Consider the following 14,379-nt stretch of genomic DNA (forward strand, 5'->3'; position numbering starts at 1 on the left):
ACAAAACTTGCCTCATTTCAACCTCCTGAAGAATGCAAACAGCCACAAGCCCAGATCACTCCTTGTGAGCTTATCTAGAGAGTACAATGCTGAAACCCAGGCCTTGTTCAGATCTGCTGGCAGCTAGCCAAGGGAAAGCCTTTCATTGAGTGTAATGTGGCATGAAGTAACAGGAGTTCTTTCTGCTCTGTGCTGGGTGCAGGACTGTGAACCTTTCCAGTTTGCTCTGCCCAGGGGGAGCACCTCTGTCTCTTCAGTGGAGGTCTGCAGTTACCAAAAGAACCTGCTGGCACTCAATTAAGTATTTAGCAGACTTTGCAGACCCCCTGCTGCTTAATAAGAAACACCCAGAGACTTTCTTTTCAAACACCAACGTGTTTTATTAACATACAGAGGAATAAGAGGATGTAAAATGTCAGGTTTTCTCAATAAAATTGTTCTTTCAAATACAAATTGACAGACTTGGTTTCTGGCAGACTGGCAGTGGGTTTGTGTTCACAGGCATTAGGTCCTGAAGCCATCTGAACCCTGCATTTCATAATAAGGCTCTTTTGCCTCAGTTTGCTGCAATAGATTCATCTTGCCCATGCCAATGGGTTCCTGCATCTTTACAGGTGGCTGTGGCGGCTTTGATTTTGTCTGATCCTGTCTGGCTTGGCTGAAGGGAAAAGGGGTGAATAAATAAGAACCTGACTGATACATCTGGGCTCAGTCCTGTGACTGCTAAGCCCCAGCAGCATGGAGAGCAACTTTAAAAAGATCTTGAAAGGTGGGAGCTGTTTTTGCATTTGCAGTTCCATGAGCAGCTAAACTGCATGGGCACTTGTTTTCTGATGTTCTTTGCTTTATCTTTGAGCTGAAATGTGTTTGTCATGGTCTTGGTTGTAGCCTAATAGAGACCTTTGAGAAGTGCCAAGTGAATGCCACCGCAGTGTAAGAGTTTTAAAAGGCTACTGTTTGCAGCTGATAGCTCTCTTCTCTCCCTCCCCTCTCACAGTTACTCAGATTTTATGATGTTGGTTTTAATAGGAGACGCTTGGGAGGAAAACACAAGGGGAAAGAAAGGAAAGGAGACTGAAGTCAGTGTTAAGCAGCTGTGCAGCAAGTGATACCAACATCCAGAGCTGAGATGAATTCATGGCAGTCTGTTTGTTGTAATATTAATCATGTGCAGATCTGAGACTGGTTTTGAACCATTTAAGGTGAAAATGTTGATCTGAGAGTAGCTGCTAATGCAGGAATGATTAAATTTGCTGTGGAGCATAAAGAGGGATGTTAGCTATTTGGGGTCCAGGAGGTTAAGCAAGGTAAAAAGATTCCCCTGTGTGGATGTAATTGCTGTCTGTATTGTGAGTATGAACAGGTCCTGGCTGTCCTTAGGAGAGAATCACAGATCTTGAACATTTGGGGCACTGCTCCTTATACTGTTACCAAAGGTCACTGCTGGGGAATCATTCAGATGCTTCAGTCTTCGCTGAGTTGAATGGGAACTGTGTGTTTAAATCTGCTAGTCTCCATGCAGTGTGCAGGTAAGAGAACAGTCATTGCTGGTGGCAGGTAGCACTCAGCTGTTCCTATTGCTGATTTGGATACAGTTAGAGGAAGCCAAGCTGAAACAACTGGGGCTGTCCTGAATGGAAGAGGACCTTTGAATGCTTGTTTCAGTGTGATAAAGGTTGACTCTTTATAGAAATATGTAGAATTCAGATTACTATTTTTCTAATGAGTACAATTATTAAAAAAAATCCTTCTACTAAGATGAAGCATTTCATTGCTATCAATTTGCTCCAATGACTTTGTCTTCCAACAAAATGCAGCCAGCTCAGAGGCAAAGCACAGCATCAGTGCTGTGAAATGGATACAGGCAAATCTACTCTAGTGGGTAGGTAAGGTTATGGAAAACTTACTGGTCTAGATATCCCTCAGTCCTTCTGTTTAGATTTGAAACCTAATTGTCTTTGAAAAATATGATTTGTTTGTAAAATATTTGTTTTTAGCTTAGCTTTCACTGAAATACAATGTCACATGAAATGAGTTTAGCTTTGTTTACAAGTCTTTTCTCCCTTCTTCTTTTTTCCTTTTTTTTTTCTTTTTTTCTCCATGACAGGGTGAAAAGGGGAAAGAGGAAAGGAAAAAGGGATATAAGAGAATAAAATACAACAGGAAAATTATAAAAAAATCTGGTAAACAAAACATTCTCTTACAGATTTTCTTGAGGTTTTGGCAGGGGCGCAAGCATGATTTTTAGAAAGTTATGCTGGAGAAGGCATTTGGGGTCTAATCACTTTAAACTGTAAATTTGTGAGGGCTCTTTGCCATATTCTGGTTAGTTTCAGCAGCAACTTCAGCTGAGATCAGATCTTCCCCATTGTATTTTCCACTGTAGCTTGACTCTGAGGATCAGAATCTGCATCCTCCTTACAAATAGCCTGAACCTTGGTGTCACAGAGCTGTGCCCAAGAAGTGCTGGGGTTCCAGAAACTGGGGAAGGGGAATTTGGAGCAGGTGGTTTGGCTGGATGCTGCCACTGGCTTCTGCCGAGGACACCTGGACTCCTAAGGTGTGCTGTCTCGTGCATTCAGTCACCTTCTTGTGCCATACAAGGCAGGGTGAATGCCATCCCTGAGTGGAGAGCCTGGAACAAATTTCCTGGGAACAGGTAAAGAGGAGAGGTCTTTCAGGGCTTCCCAGGTCAGGTTGATTGCATTGTGATGCTGGGTTGCTGCCCATCCCTCGATACCATAGCTGGGGGAGATTTCAGGTCACTGATTGTCTAGAAGACCTACATGATACCTGGGTCTTATCAGGGTGCTCTGCCTAGGGACAAACTGTTCCAGCAGAGGGAGATCATAAGAGACAATGCTTTGTTTTTTTCAGTTGGAAATTGTTGCTTGGGTTACTTGCCCTTTCCTCCCTGTCCCACATCCATCTTCAAATGCCACATCTCAACTTTACTTTTCTCACCAATCTCCTCACCCTGTGTTTCTACCCAAGACAAATGACCATAAGTCACTTGGTTATCCTTCAAGGAACAGAAAAGTCCTACAGGGGACTGGGTCCCATTCTTCCTCCTGCAGAGATGACTTGGACTGGAGGATGGACAAGCAAAGCCCTGAGTCTGCGTTCAGAGCTAGTCCTGGGGTCAGTGAAATGCTACAGCTCTTACCCAGGTGGGTTATAATATGAAGACAAAAACAATTGAGCCCAGCCAGGAAATAGCTGTGCAAGGGAATCTGAGGTGTCCTACCGTCTTGTCACAGTGCCTTCTCTCTGCTTTAGGAAGAGCTGTACTTGTTGCTCAAGCGGGAGCTGCTCCGGTCCAGTCCAAGCTCCTGCCCATTGGCTTTCCACTTCCCCACAGAGCCCTTCTCATCTGTCGGTGTGATGCTCAGAGCGGGTCTCTGGCACCAGCAGCACAGGCAGGACTGCAAGGAGACAAAGAGGGTCGAAGCACAAATGTTACGTACGTGGGATACGAGGGAAACATTCTTGGCAGATTAACCTGTGCGATGCCAGGTTGTGCACTGGACCAAGTTCTCCTACAGATTTGATGGGAATAGGTTTGTCAAGATAGGGCTGTTGTGGCTTGGAAATGAAGGTAGCAAAGCCTCGGGTATTTTTTGCAGTTGTGTTTTCTTGTCCTTGAAGGACAGAAAATAGGTGGGCGCAATTCCTTGCCATAGCAGCTGGGAGGTGATTTTCATCTCGTCCCCATCCTTTTTCAGTGCTTCCCTCCTGCTTAGATTTCTCTCTGAGCAGATTGGGCTCAAAGTTTATAGCAGCCCCACTTCCTGATTTAAAGGCATGTGGAGTTGCTTCTGATTCAGAACGACAGGGACTTCTCTGGAGCTTGTCACAGGCCTTGCATTGAGAAAAGTCTCCCTGTAGCAAGGCAGGAAGTTCTATTGTGCTTGAAGCTGGGAAGAGAGGGTGAAAATTTGGGAAGAGGGTACAATGAGCAAATATGGGCATCCTGTGGGCCATTGGCAGGCCCCACATGTACCTGATGTCTGCCTTTCCCCTCATCCGAAGTCTATGACAATGGAGGTACCATCCCTACCTGGAAGCAGTTCTTGAATTTTCGGCTGACAAAGTAGAGAGCCACTGGATTGATGCAGGAGTTGAGAGAGGCCATGTTGATCCCAAAGTAATCCATGACGAGGAGGAAACTGTGGGAAGAGGGGAGAGAAGGGGCTGATAGCTTGTTGAGTGGACAGCTGAAGGAGTTTCCAAACTTCCAAATGTTTCTCTGTCTGGGAGACATCTTTAACTCATAAATAGTACTCTCTATGTGAACCCCCCACTTCCATTCTCTGTGCCTGCCTACAGAGCAGTGCCATCTAGAACAGGGGGAGAAAGGTGTTTGGAAGGCAGCTCCCTCAGCCTGCTGTGAGTCCAGTGAACCTCTACAGTTGCTCACTGGGGCTTATGGCGCAGTGCCCTCCTGCTGTTGCTCTTACCTGAGCAGCTCACATCTGTTGGGGTCTGTCTGATCATAGATGGTCTTTTTGAGGATGCGGCTGAGGTGGAGCGGCAGCCAGCAGAGCGCAAAGATCACCACGAGGCAGAAGACGGTCTTGGCCACCTCCCGACGCTGCAAGGAGAGGGTGGGCAGGGGAGAAGGTATAGTCTGGTTGAGTGTCTGGGGCAAAGCACGCTCTCCTCATGCTGGTCAATGGCCCTTCATGTCCTTTCTATAATCTGAGGAGGGCTGGGTACCCTTTTGAGTCCAAAGCACAGCCTACCAGTCCCACTTCCTACATCGTGAGGATGACTTGTGAGATCCAGGTTGCAGAAAGCAGTAAGGTAGCAGTAATGCAATGTGAACCAGGGTAGTTTCCTTCTCCCCATCCTACTATCACTTCTAGTCACTTTGCTGAAGTGGCGTCATCTATCAGTTCTTCCTGCTGTGTTACTGGAGTAACCAGCAGATCACCAAGGTATGGGAGAGAACAAAGATATAAATGACCATAGGAATTGAAAAGCAAACTGGTCTGGGGTCACAATGCTGGTGGTTTGGGTTGTCTCAAGGTGGAAGATTGTAGAGGTGAGAGCCCTTCTCCCTGTTTAATCCATGCATCTGCATCCACTTATCAAGAAGCCACTGACTGCTGTGAAACTGTGTAGTGTATAGGAACTCACATATGTTCTCCCATTCTACATCATTATCTTTTATTTTGGGAAATGATGTTTCTGCCCTCCTGGTTTTCTTACCCGTTTCATGTGGTCATTCAGAGTGATTCTCATGCCATTTCTCTTGCTCAGCATTTCACATGACATGAGGCTGTAGAAGATGCCAGTGCATACCAAGGGGAGGCAGAAGTAGAAGCCGAAAAGCCACCAGTCCTTCACGTCACGATAGAACTGTATGCAAAACACAGAGTAACTGGAAATGGGGAAGAAGGAAGGTAGCTGATGCATTGGTCCCTGACACCAATGGTCACTTATCAGACCATTCTGACACTTCTGATGTATGAAAGTGTAACAGCCCCTGGGCTAAGTGTACATGGGATCATCATCCCCCCAGAGCTTAACCCAAAGAGGGGAAATCTGGTTTACACCTGGCTGCTGATCTAACACTTTTATACAAGAAATGGTTGCAAAGTGCTTATTTAGGCAGACTTGGGGTGAAAGGGCAAGTTGTGATGCTTTACAAAGTCGTTCATCTCCTTGCTCACCCTTAGCTGGCCTTGTGCAGTGTGGTTGTGGAGGTGCTCCTTGGCCTATTTTGACAGTCTAGCAGCTTCTTGAAGCTTCACCAACATTGGTCATGACATCCTGAGGTGGGCAATGAGGATGCAACATAGCTAAAAGACCTGCTTGTTTCCAGGCCTCACATCAAAGCAACTCTACTCCATGTTGGTATTTCCTGCACAGACTGTGCTTTGTCTAATCTCTCCCCACATTCTCCCTGTTTGCTGGAAGTCACATATAGAGCATCTAACTCTCTAATCAAGGAGAAAGGAAACCCTGTTTGCCTGTGTCTTCGTTTCCTTGCACTGCAGCTGGGATGGGTCAGAGTACATACCATCATGAAGCTGGATTTCTGTTCGGAGGCAAGCATGCACACCCACAGGTCTTGGTCCCAGTAGTTGATCTCTACCATGTCAAAGGCTATGGCTTCAGGGACTGCAAGCACAATGGCCACTGCCCAGATCAGCGTCACCTCCACTGCCTTCCACATGGGGATTCCTATGCCCTGGATCCGACTCCAGGAGGCCACTGCTCGATACCTGCCCAGTGTATAGGGGTACAACAAGAGTGGAGAGGAGTGAGAAAAGCCACTATCAGAAAGAAGCTAGGAAGGTGAGTATTAGAATTGTCCCCAGAGTCCCTTTCCTTCCCTCCTTCACCATTGCTTTGCCTTCTCCTTCAGTGGAATGGAAAGGATCAGCAACAGGGCCTCAAGGGATAAATGTGAAGGGAGCTGACCTTGGCCAGTGTGTCTACCTCCTGGTGGCAGAGGTGCCATCCTTCCCCACCAGCCTAGCAGTTATTCCTGCATTTTATGCTCCTCATATCAACCTTTTCCAGCAGGACTTACACTTCCTCATCATAGAGAATAGTTGGTTCCTGTTGGATTTCAACACTACATAAAAGCTCCCTCTCCCCTTCTCTGAATTTGGCCTGGAACCAAGTCACTCTACAGTCTTCTAATTGCAGGCAACAGAAGGATATACTGTGATTAAATATGGGCCAGGCTGGGCACCCGTGGAAGTTGTTTCTCACCTGTCGATGCTGAGGGCACAAAGGCTGAGGACCGTGATGCCCACTGAAGCCTTCTGGATGAAGGGGACCAGCTTGCACACCTGCACACCAAAGGGCCAGTCCTTTGCCAAGAGCTGGGGAAGAATCTCAGGGTTAGCAGACTGCTTCGGGAAGGTATGCCTGGCTTCCCATAATAGCAGGTGGTTACCCACAAGGTGTAAGAAGCCCACAAAGAGCAGCTGAAAGCACTCTGAGGTTACCTCCACTGGGATGGCATGGTGTGTGCTCTCCGGTGCTTTAGGTTGTGTTGGGAACCACTCATTTCCCCAAGGGCTCATTGTGAGATGAGTTTACCCACACAGAGAGATGGTTTGGACACCAAGAATCCTGAAAGTCACAAAGGGCTTTGGGATACTATCAGAGGGGAAGTGGATATCGTTCTCTGAAATAGCCAAAAATCCAGCAAGGACAGCTTCTTTGAGATAGCTTTCACAGCCATGTAGACTTATGTGCAACCCATACTCACCCCTTCTACCACGCTTAGATTCCTTACTGCAAATTCTCCTCAAAACTCTTCTCACCTCCTCTGGAATTAGATCTGGTGTTCCTTTTAAAGCCAGTACCTACTTGTGGCCCTAAGCTCAACTGAGGTGAGCAGAGGCTATCATTGTGGCAATGTGAGACAGGAGAAAGGGAGCTCTGAGAGATGGCTGAGTGTATCTTGAAGGCAAGAGCTTGTGTTAGCATGGGCTATCCTGTGGATGCAGCCTTTGGTATAAGCCTTGAACTCTGTACAGCCCTCACTGCCATCAGTACTTACTTGACCAGGACATAGAACTGGGTATTCAGCCTGTGACAGTCTCATCTGCCAGCTTCCTTCAGTAAAGTTGTTCCTACAGTCTCCATCTGGTCCCACATGCCCTTTTTTATGATATGTAGGACCTTAGGAAGTACAGACTTGTGAAATAGGACAGAACCAGGCAAACATACCAAAGAGGAGGGCTATCAGACCTATGTACCCACAGCTCAGTTGTATGAGTGCATCTGAGCTCCAAGTCCTTCACCTCTCTGCAGCCCTTCTGGACCCTTCCTACAAGCCTCTTACTCCAGACCACCAAAACCTGTCCCATATGGTGGACAAGGAGTAACTGCACATCTCACACAGTACAACTGCTTTGACTGGGGTCTCGGGACTCCATCTAACATCTGCCAAACCCTATCTACCCTGTTTATAATACAGCCCTGTTCAGTGTTCCTGGATGAGCCTTCATATTTAGCTAGATGTTTGTGAATGCCAAGAGACCACAAGTCACTCTTTTCCTTGCAATTTAAAATAAGATTTAAAAGATCTGGATATGTGTGTGTGTATAGAACACATCAGTGGCTGGGAACACCTCTGCTTTCCCAGGAACCTACTGTGAGCTTTGTGCCTATTTATTTTTCCCTTCTCCTTTGAAAAGCATGATCACCCTCCATCAATCCTTGCCAAAAATGGAGTCTGTGATAGAGAGCAGAAGATAGAAGATAGCAGGGCACAAAGGCAGGTGATAGCAGATCCCATTCCTGCTCCAGTACTCCTGTTACACAGAGCCTACCTTATAGACATTGATGGGCAGAGCAATGAGGATGTAGAGAAGGTCTCCAAGTGCCAAGCTAGCAATGAGAACATTCGGCCCATTCCTCATGCATTTGTTCTTGTATATGATCCTCAGGAGTGTGGAGTTCCCAATGATCCCTACTATGAAGATGGTGCAGGACACGATGGTGTTGATGTACTTGAAGATGTGCCTGATATCTGCAGGCTTCACACAGACGGGCAGCAGGGGTGGCTCTGACCCACTGCTCTTGGGGAGACTTTCTGAGTAGTTGTGTGCCTTGGCATCCTGGAACAGGCTGGGCTGCAGCAGGCTGTAAGCCTGCTCCTGGCTGAGTGCCTTGAAGGGAATGGAGCTCGCCTGGAAAGCCTCTGGGGTCTGGCCACATGCCCCAGAGAAGAGGCAAGTCAGGAGGATGGCCAGAGTCGTGGGAGCTGAGATTCTCGCCATTGAGGACCAAAGGGCAAAGCTGGCTGCAGAATGCAGTGCTTTTGGGATGTCTTTACTTGGGTCTTGGTCTGATCTGAAGATAGAGAAAGGGACAAGGGAGAGAGGTGGGTTAGCAGAGGAGGGGGCCTGATAGTGCTTAAGAAGATGGCAGAAAGGTATTTTGTCTGCAGTCGGTGGAGGGAAAGTAGTTTTGGGGCACCTGCTCCACTGACACCTGCAAACCCTGCATCATCCACAGGAACAAAGCAGCTTTTCTGCTGCTTTGTGCCATGGGAAAAGTGGAGCAGCATGAACATCAGCAGATCCCATGTGCCATTTTTCATTGCAAAGAGACAGAACTCAGCACAGTATCCTGAGAACTGTGCTGGGAAAATACCATGAGGGTTTTTCCAGAAATGCTCTATTGATACCTGACATCTTATTCCAATTTATGTGCAAGCAGAGCAACTCCTCCTTCCCCATCCTTAATTGCTGTTAATTGAACCACTTCCTTTCCAAATCCACCATGCTGTTCCACTCAATACCTGGGGATATAAATCTCCCTGTGTTGTTTGCCGTACTGACTGCTGAGCACAGTAAAAGGTCTCTCAAGCTGACCAAGCTTGCAGCACTGCTAATAAATATCACTGGATTGGGTTCTGTTTTGCACATCTCAGCCGGTATTCTCAGGCAGAGCTGGTTGAGCAGCAAATCCCATGCAGCCTATGGGGCAGCTGAGGATGCTGCAGAACTGTACTGGTATGAATTTGGGGGAGGGGCTTCAGCACTGTGTGTACAGTGGGACCATGCTGTTCCTCTCTTGGAAGCCAACCCCAAGAGCCACCAGGTACAGCCACAGCTCCTCCAGGTACAGCTGCCTTGTGTGTCAGCTCTGCAGGAACACCTGTGCCTTCCTGCTTGTTTGGGAGTTTCCAAGCATGATTGGTAAGAAGCTGGATGCTTTCCCAACAAACCAGCCTAACTTGACCTACCCTTTTCTCAGTTTCATCCTGCTGCTTCTGCCAGAAAATCTCTCTGACCCTTCAGCCAGGTTCTTAGTGAATTAAGCTGCAAACAGGCAGCGTTAGTAGGAAACCTGACATTTATTCTCAGTTACATGTCAAACAGAGGCAATAAAATAACCACAGACTTCAATCATAGTTCAGACCTCATGAACTCAAAAGATGAGTTTTCAGTTCTGTTAAAACAACTACTTCTTAAAGATGTTTTCTTTCTAGTTTGACCCTTACATTGTGATGGCACCTTAGATACAGTTTTAGCACAGGAGAGTTAAAGATCCCATTCCTTTCTTTCCAGCTCACGGTCAGCATGCTTCTATCTGCTGAAATATTCATGCCTGGTGCATAGCAATTCTGCGTGCTCACCGTGCCTTTTATCTCTGCAGGCTCAAGCAGCTTTGCAAACTTATCTTGCAGATAAGTCACATCAATATGAGCCAGAATGGCCACCATGAAGTTATCTGCCCATGTGTTGCTGTGAAAAAAAAGAAAGCCTCTCCATATGATGGTTGGGAGTTGACCCATATTTGTTCTGAACCCAGCTTACATGGGCATCCCAGCACTGAGGGATACCTGCAGGTGTATCCTGCTACTCCTAAGCAAAAAGTAATATGCACATGAGGGAATCCCTCATCTCACACAATCTCTTCTGTATGGGCAGAGCTAATTCCCCCAGGAGGGCATGGTGGATGTCAGCTTATCACCTAGTGACCACTGTAAAATGCTGCGAGAAGAAACTTGGTGGTAGCTCTGAAGGTCCTGTCACCTCTGCTGGTCCAGCACATCCCTTACGAACTGATTGCCCAACCTGAATTTTTGTGACAAAAGAGGATTTTTCAACATCTCCTTCCTTTAGCTATTTACCTAAGCATCTGCTTAGGCAATAAAGCATCCCTGGAAAGCTGTCTGCTGGGCAGCAGTGGGCTGCTCCTCGCTGCTCTCCCTAGAGAAGAACTCAGAGCCTGGTGCTGTTGTGCCCCCAGGGCTTTGGCAGAGGAACTCATGTGAGTAAGAATCACAGGACACATTTCGCTGGATCCCGCATTCCTTCCACACTACTGAAAAGAAGTGCTTCTCCCCCATCTTGCCTTATTATACATCAATTTAATAAAAGGGGAGCGTTGTTCTCCTGCTCAACAGCCCACTGACTTCTTGCCCTCCTTGTTCCCTCCTCTCAGAGTACTTGCAAGTATAACTTGTTTTCCCTTGTTGGGGGAATCAAGGCACAGAAGGCTAAGAGGCTTGTTAAGTGCCCAGCGGGTGGAAGCCAAAGCCAGCACCACTTTACTCCAAATCCTCTGAGCCTTGTTCACATCCCCGATCACCTGGGGAGATGCCTGATGGCCCCATCCCATCTGCCCAGTGGAGGGTGCAAATAAACATCTTTTGCAGCAAAAATGCCTTGAATGGGGGGAAGAGGGAAGAAAGGCAGATATGAGAACACATCCCCAGTTGTTTCCCTCTCCTGAACCCAACCCGGTCCCCAGAATGGTGGACCTTCTCCTAAAAGGTGTGCAGCACCTGTTAGATCTTGTTGGGGATGTGATCCCTCCAGCATCTCCATCAGATCGTGAGATTGAAAAACATGTAAAAACTCACCCAGGCACAGGAGATCATGTTGTTTGCAAATCAGAGCATGGAACAGCAAAGCTTTTCATCAGAGTTAGGTTACCTTCCTCGAGACCACGAACTCTGGATGCTTTGGGGATCAGTTTCTCTCCCTCTCATGGCCCTTGTCCATTCTACAGGTCCCAGGAGGATTGCAGCATTGAAGATTCTGGAGTTTACTTTTGTGTTCCTTTCCTCTCGTGACTTGCTGAGTTCTCTCTGAACAGAGCACTTAGTTATATAGAAAATTACTGGGCTGCCCCTAACGCAGCTGCTGCGACCAATAAGTGCAAGGCAGGACAGGGATGGAGGAGGAGGGTGAGGCAGGCAGGGATGAAAATCATAAACAAATCCCTCTAGAAGAGGGGGGAGAGAGCTGGGGTAGCTGCTGACACCAGCACGAGGTTGTGGTTTGGCAAATAGACCCCAGCCAGCTTTGGGGAAAGTTTTGGGAGGCATCAGAGCCTTTTGTGCCCAGAGTGCACACACAGCAGCAGGGATGTGCTGTTTCCCTTCTGGCACAGTAAGACCTTACTGAGGTGCTGGAGGTGGACAGGCTCTGCTTTGCCTTCCCTGAGCCTCTATGTGAAGCAGGCTGGGGTGAGAGTTCAGACCACCCTCCATCTGCAAGGAGGTGCTTTTTCACGTGCCAGCTCTGCTTGGATTTTGCTCTTGAGATATAGGGCAGAGCCTTTATGGCTGAGAAGTCAGTGCTGCCAGAGTCCCACCAGCTTCCCTTATACCTCTGGTCTGGTCTCTAGACATGGTCTTGACTCAGAGATTCCCCTCTAAGTTTCACCTGCCCCTGTGTGGAAGATCGCAAACAGGTCTTCCATGAAATCCCTTCTGCCTTCCTCCAAACCCCTGAACCTCTTCTGCACAGCCCCAGTGACAAAGCTTCTCCCAACCTCCTTGGCTTATCTACTTGCAGAGGAAAGTTTTTTTCCTCACTATGCTCTGAAGCTGGCTCTGCTCAGGAACTGGGGATTTATTTGGTATGGGGCAAGTTGCTTTATTAAAAAAATAAAGAAAAAGGAATAGCCAAATCATCTTGTTCCAGTGTCCTTGATGACTCAAGGTATTGGTAAAGTCACGTTGATTTTTGGAGTAACTTTACTTTGGTATGGGAATCCCTTTGCCCTTCTAGCCCCAAAACAAGGATAAAAAGAATGGGTTCAAACTCCTTCCCAAGTAGAAGGAATCTCAAGCACATGAGATCATGACTGGTGCTCTAGAAGGTCTTCCTGCCATTCACTGGGACCTGGACAGGCTGGGCAGTTCATCATGCAGCCCAGAAGAAGGAAGGTCCTGCTCCTGGGGAGGAACAACCTAGCTGTGCTGTAGGAAGCCATCCCATAGCCTTGCTCACCCTGGCCCAAATCCATCCTCAAACTATGTCCAGTTATGACCTATTATTTTTACATTTTATCTTCAAGCTATGATATTTTTTAATCTTTTTTTTTTCTCCTCCCCCTTCCCCCAACTGGACTTTCCATTACCAGTCTTCAAAGTGTAATTTCCAATAGCTTCAAAAACTATCAAAGCCATGCAAAAGTCCTCGTATGTGTCCCTGCAACTTTCTCTTCTCCAGTCTGAACAAGTCTTCATGGGAGAGGTGCTCAGCAGAAAAAAACTTTCTAGAATGGCATCTGGGCTTTCTAGGTGGCATTTGCCAGCAATAAGATAGAAGATGCTTTGTCTTCTAGGTGACTTTAATAGCATTCAAGTTTGTGGCTATTTATTTTCACCCCATTTCATGGGCATCATGGACAACTAACTGTGCAGGAGCTCTGCTACTTGTGGGAGAGCTGCAGAAGTTCACAACAGAATGTTTTTGTGTGTGCCTGCTGTTCCAGCCTTTTTTTCTGAGTGGATCCAGACACAAGAATGGATTAGACTTGGAAAGAAACTCCCTTTCATCTTGAGATTTGGCCAAAGATGCAACTGAGAATTTGAGGCTCACTTTGCTCAGTGGTCAAGAACTGTAAATAGGGTAGAGTTAATCTACATTTGTTGTTGGGAACTTTATTCTTCTTTGGTATAGAAACAAATTATCTGTGTTTTCTCCACTGAATCATTTCCATGATTCCTTGAAGCTTTGATGAATCAGAGCTGTGGATAATCCATAGAAAAGTTAACGTCTTTATTTACTGCTTACTCTGATCCATCAGAGTTGACTCCTCCTCAGAAGAGAGAACAAAACTTTCATTTAGATTCTTCTCTCTTCATTCTATTAAGCATCCCAAATTGGAGAATCTATCACCCACCATCTCTCTGTGACTTCTCACATCTTGGCACTGCTTGCTCTGCAGAGATGATGTTCCCCCTGATCTCACCAGCTTTGATCTCACCAGCTCAGATATCAGAAGCAACAGGGATTATGTTTTTAGGGATCTATTTTATTTGCTTAGCTTTTGGTTTAAAGTTGAATGCTTTACTTAAAACCACTTTATACTATTGCAGGGGGTAGAGGCTGCTTCTGGAGTCTGTCTGAGGATCCCTCTTCTCACTTTCTCTGCTGACACTGCCATGTAGTTATTAGATTCAGTCACTTTTCTTTCTTTTCTCCAGCTTCATTCTTCCTTGCTCATCTCATCTTAGCTTATTCCCCACTGAGATGTTCCTTCTCCCAAACAGACCACATGGAAACGTAAGGTAAATCCAGCTAGTGGTCTGTGCTGATGGGTGCAGCCCATCCCTGGCCTTAGTTTGGAGGCAGACATCTGGTACTATCCTCCTTTGGACCGTAATGCTCCTGGGTGTCTCCAGCTTGCCAGCCTGTGGTCTCAGTGAAGTATTTCTATACCCTGGTGGATGTCCCTGATACAAAAGTTGGCCCTTCTGTCTTGGCCAGTGTGGGACCAAAAAGTTTCCCTACCTGTTGCTGCCCTTGTGGTGACCTCTCATCATTCCCTGACTGAATCTGTCCCATGAGGAGCACATTTATGCTCTTCAGGCTGATCAGAAAATATGCACCTCAAACAGCTCATCTCAGCCCAGGGCAGAAGTCATGGCATGTC

General features: G+C 46.8%; 1 protein-coding gene across 2 annotated transcripts; it reads right to left on the reverse strand.

Annotated features, from left to right (window-relative positions):
* Positions 1-254: 254 nt before the first annotated feature.
* Positions 255-11,805, reverse strand: LOC116229714 (endothelin receptor type B-like). Of its 2 annotated transcripts, none has more exons than XM_090150196.1 (9): positions 11,351-11,805; positions 8,304-8,826; positions 6,730-6,842; positions 6,029-6,233; positions 5,215-5,364; positions 4,461-4,594; positions 4,061-4,169; positions 3,248-3,425; positions 255-2,649 (listed from the first exon to the last, which is right to left on the reverse strand). In XM_090150196.1, the coding sequence occupies exons 2-8, from the start codon at positions 8,751-8,753 to the stop codon at positions 3,276-3,278; spliced, it is 1,311 nt and encodes a 436-aa protein (XP_090006322.1). In that variant the 5' UTR covers positions 8,754-8,826; positions 11,351-11,805; the 3' UTR covers positions 255-2,649; positions 3,248-3,275. The 2 variants fall into 2 exon arrangements, with proteins under 2 accessions (XP_090006322.1, XP_031450238.1); XM_031594378.2 differs by having other exon boundaries at positions 11,424-11,804.
* Between the last annotated feature and the right edge of the window lie 2,574 nt (positions 11,806-14,379).

The sequence above is a fragment of the Phasianus colchicus genome, chromosome 14, assembly GCF_987193195.1.
Source record: "Phasianus colchicus chromosome 14, bPhaCol1.hap1.1, whole genome shotgun sequence".
Lineage (NCBI taxonomy): Eukaryota > Metazoa > Chordata > Aves > Galliformes > Phasianidae > Phasianus > Phasianus colchicus.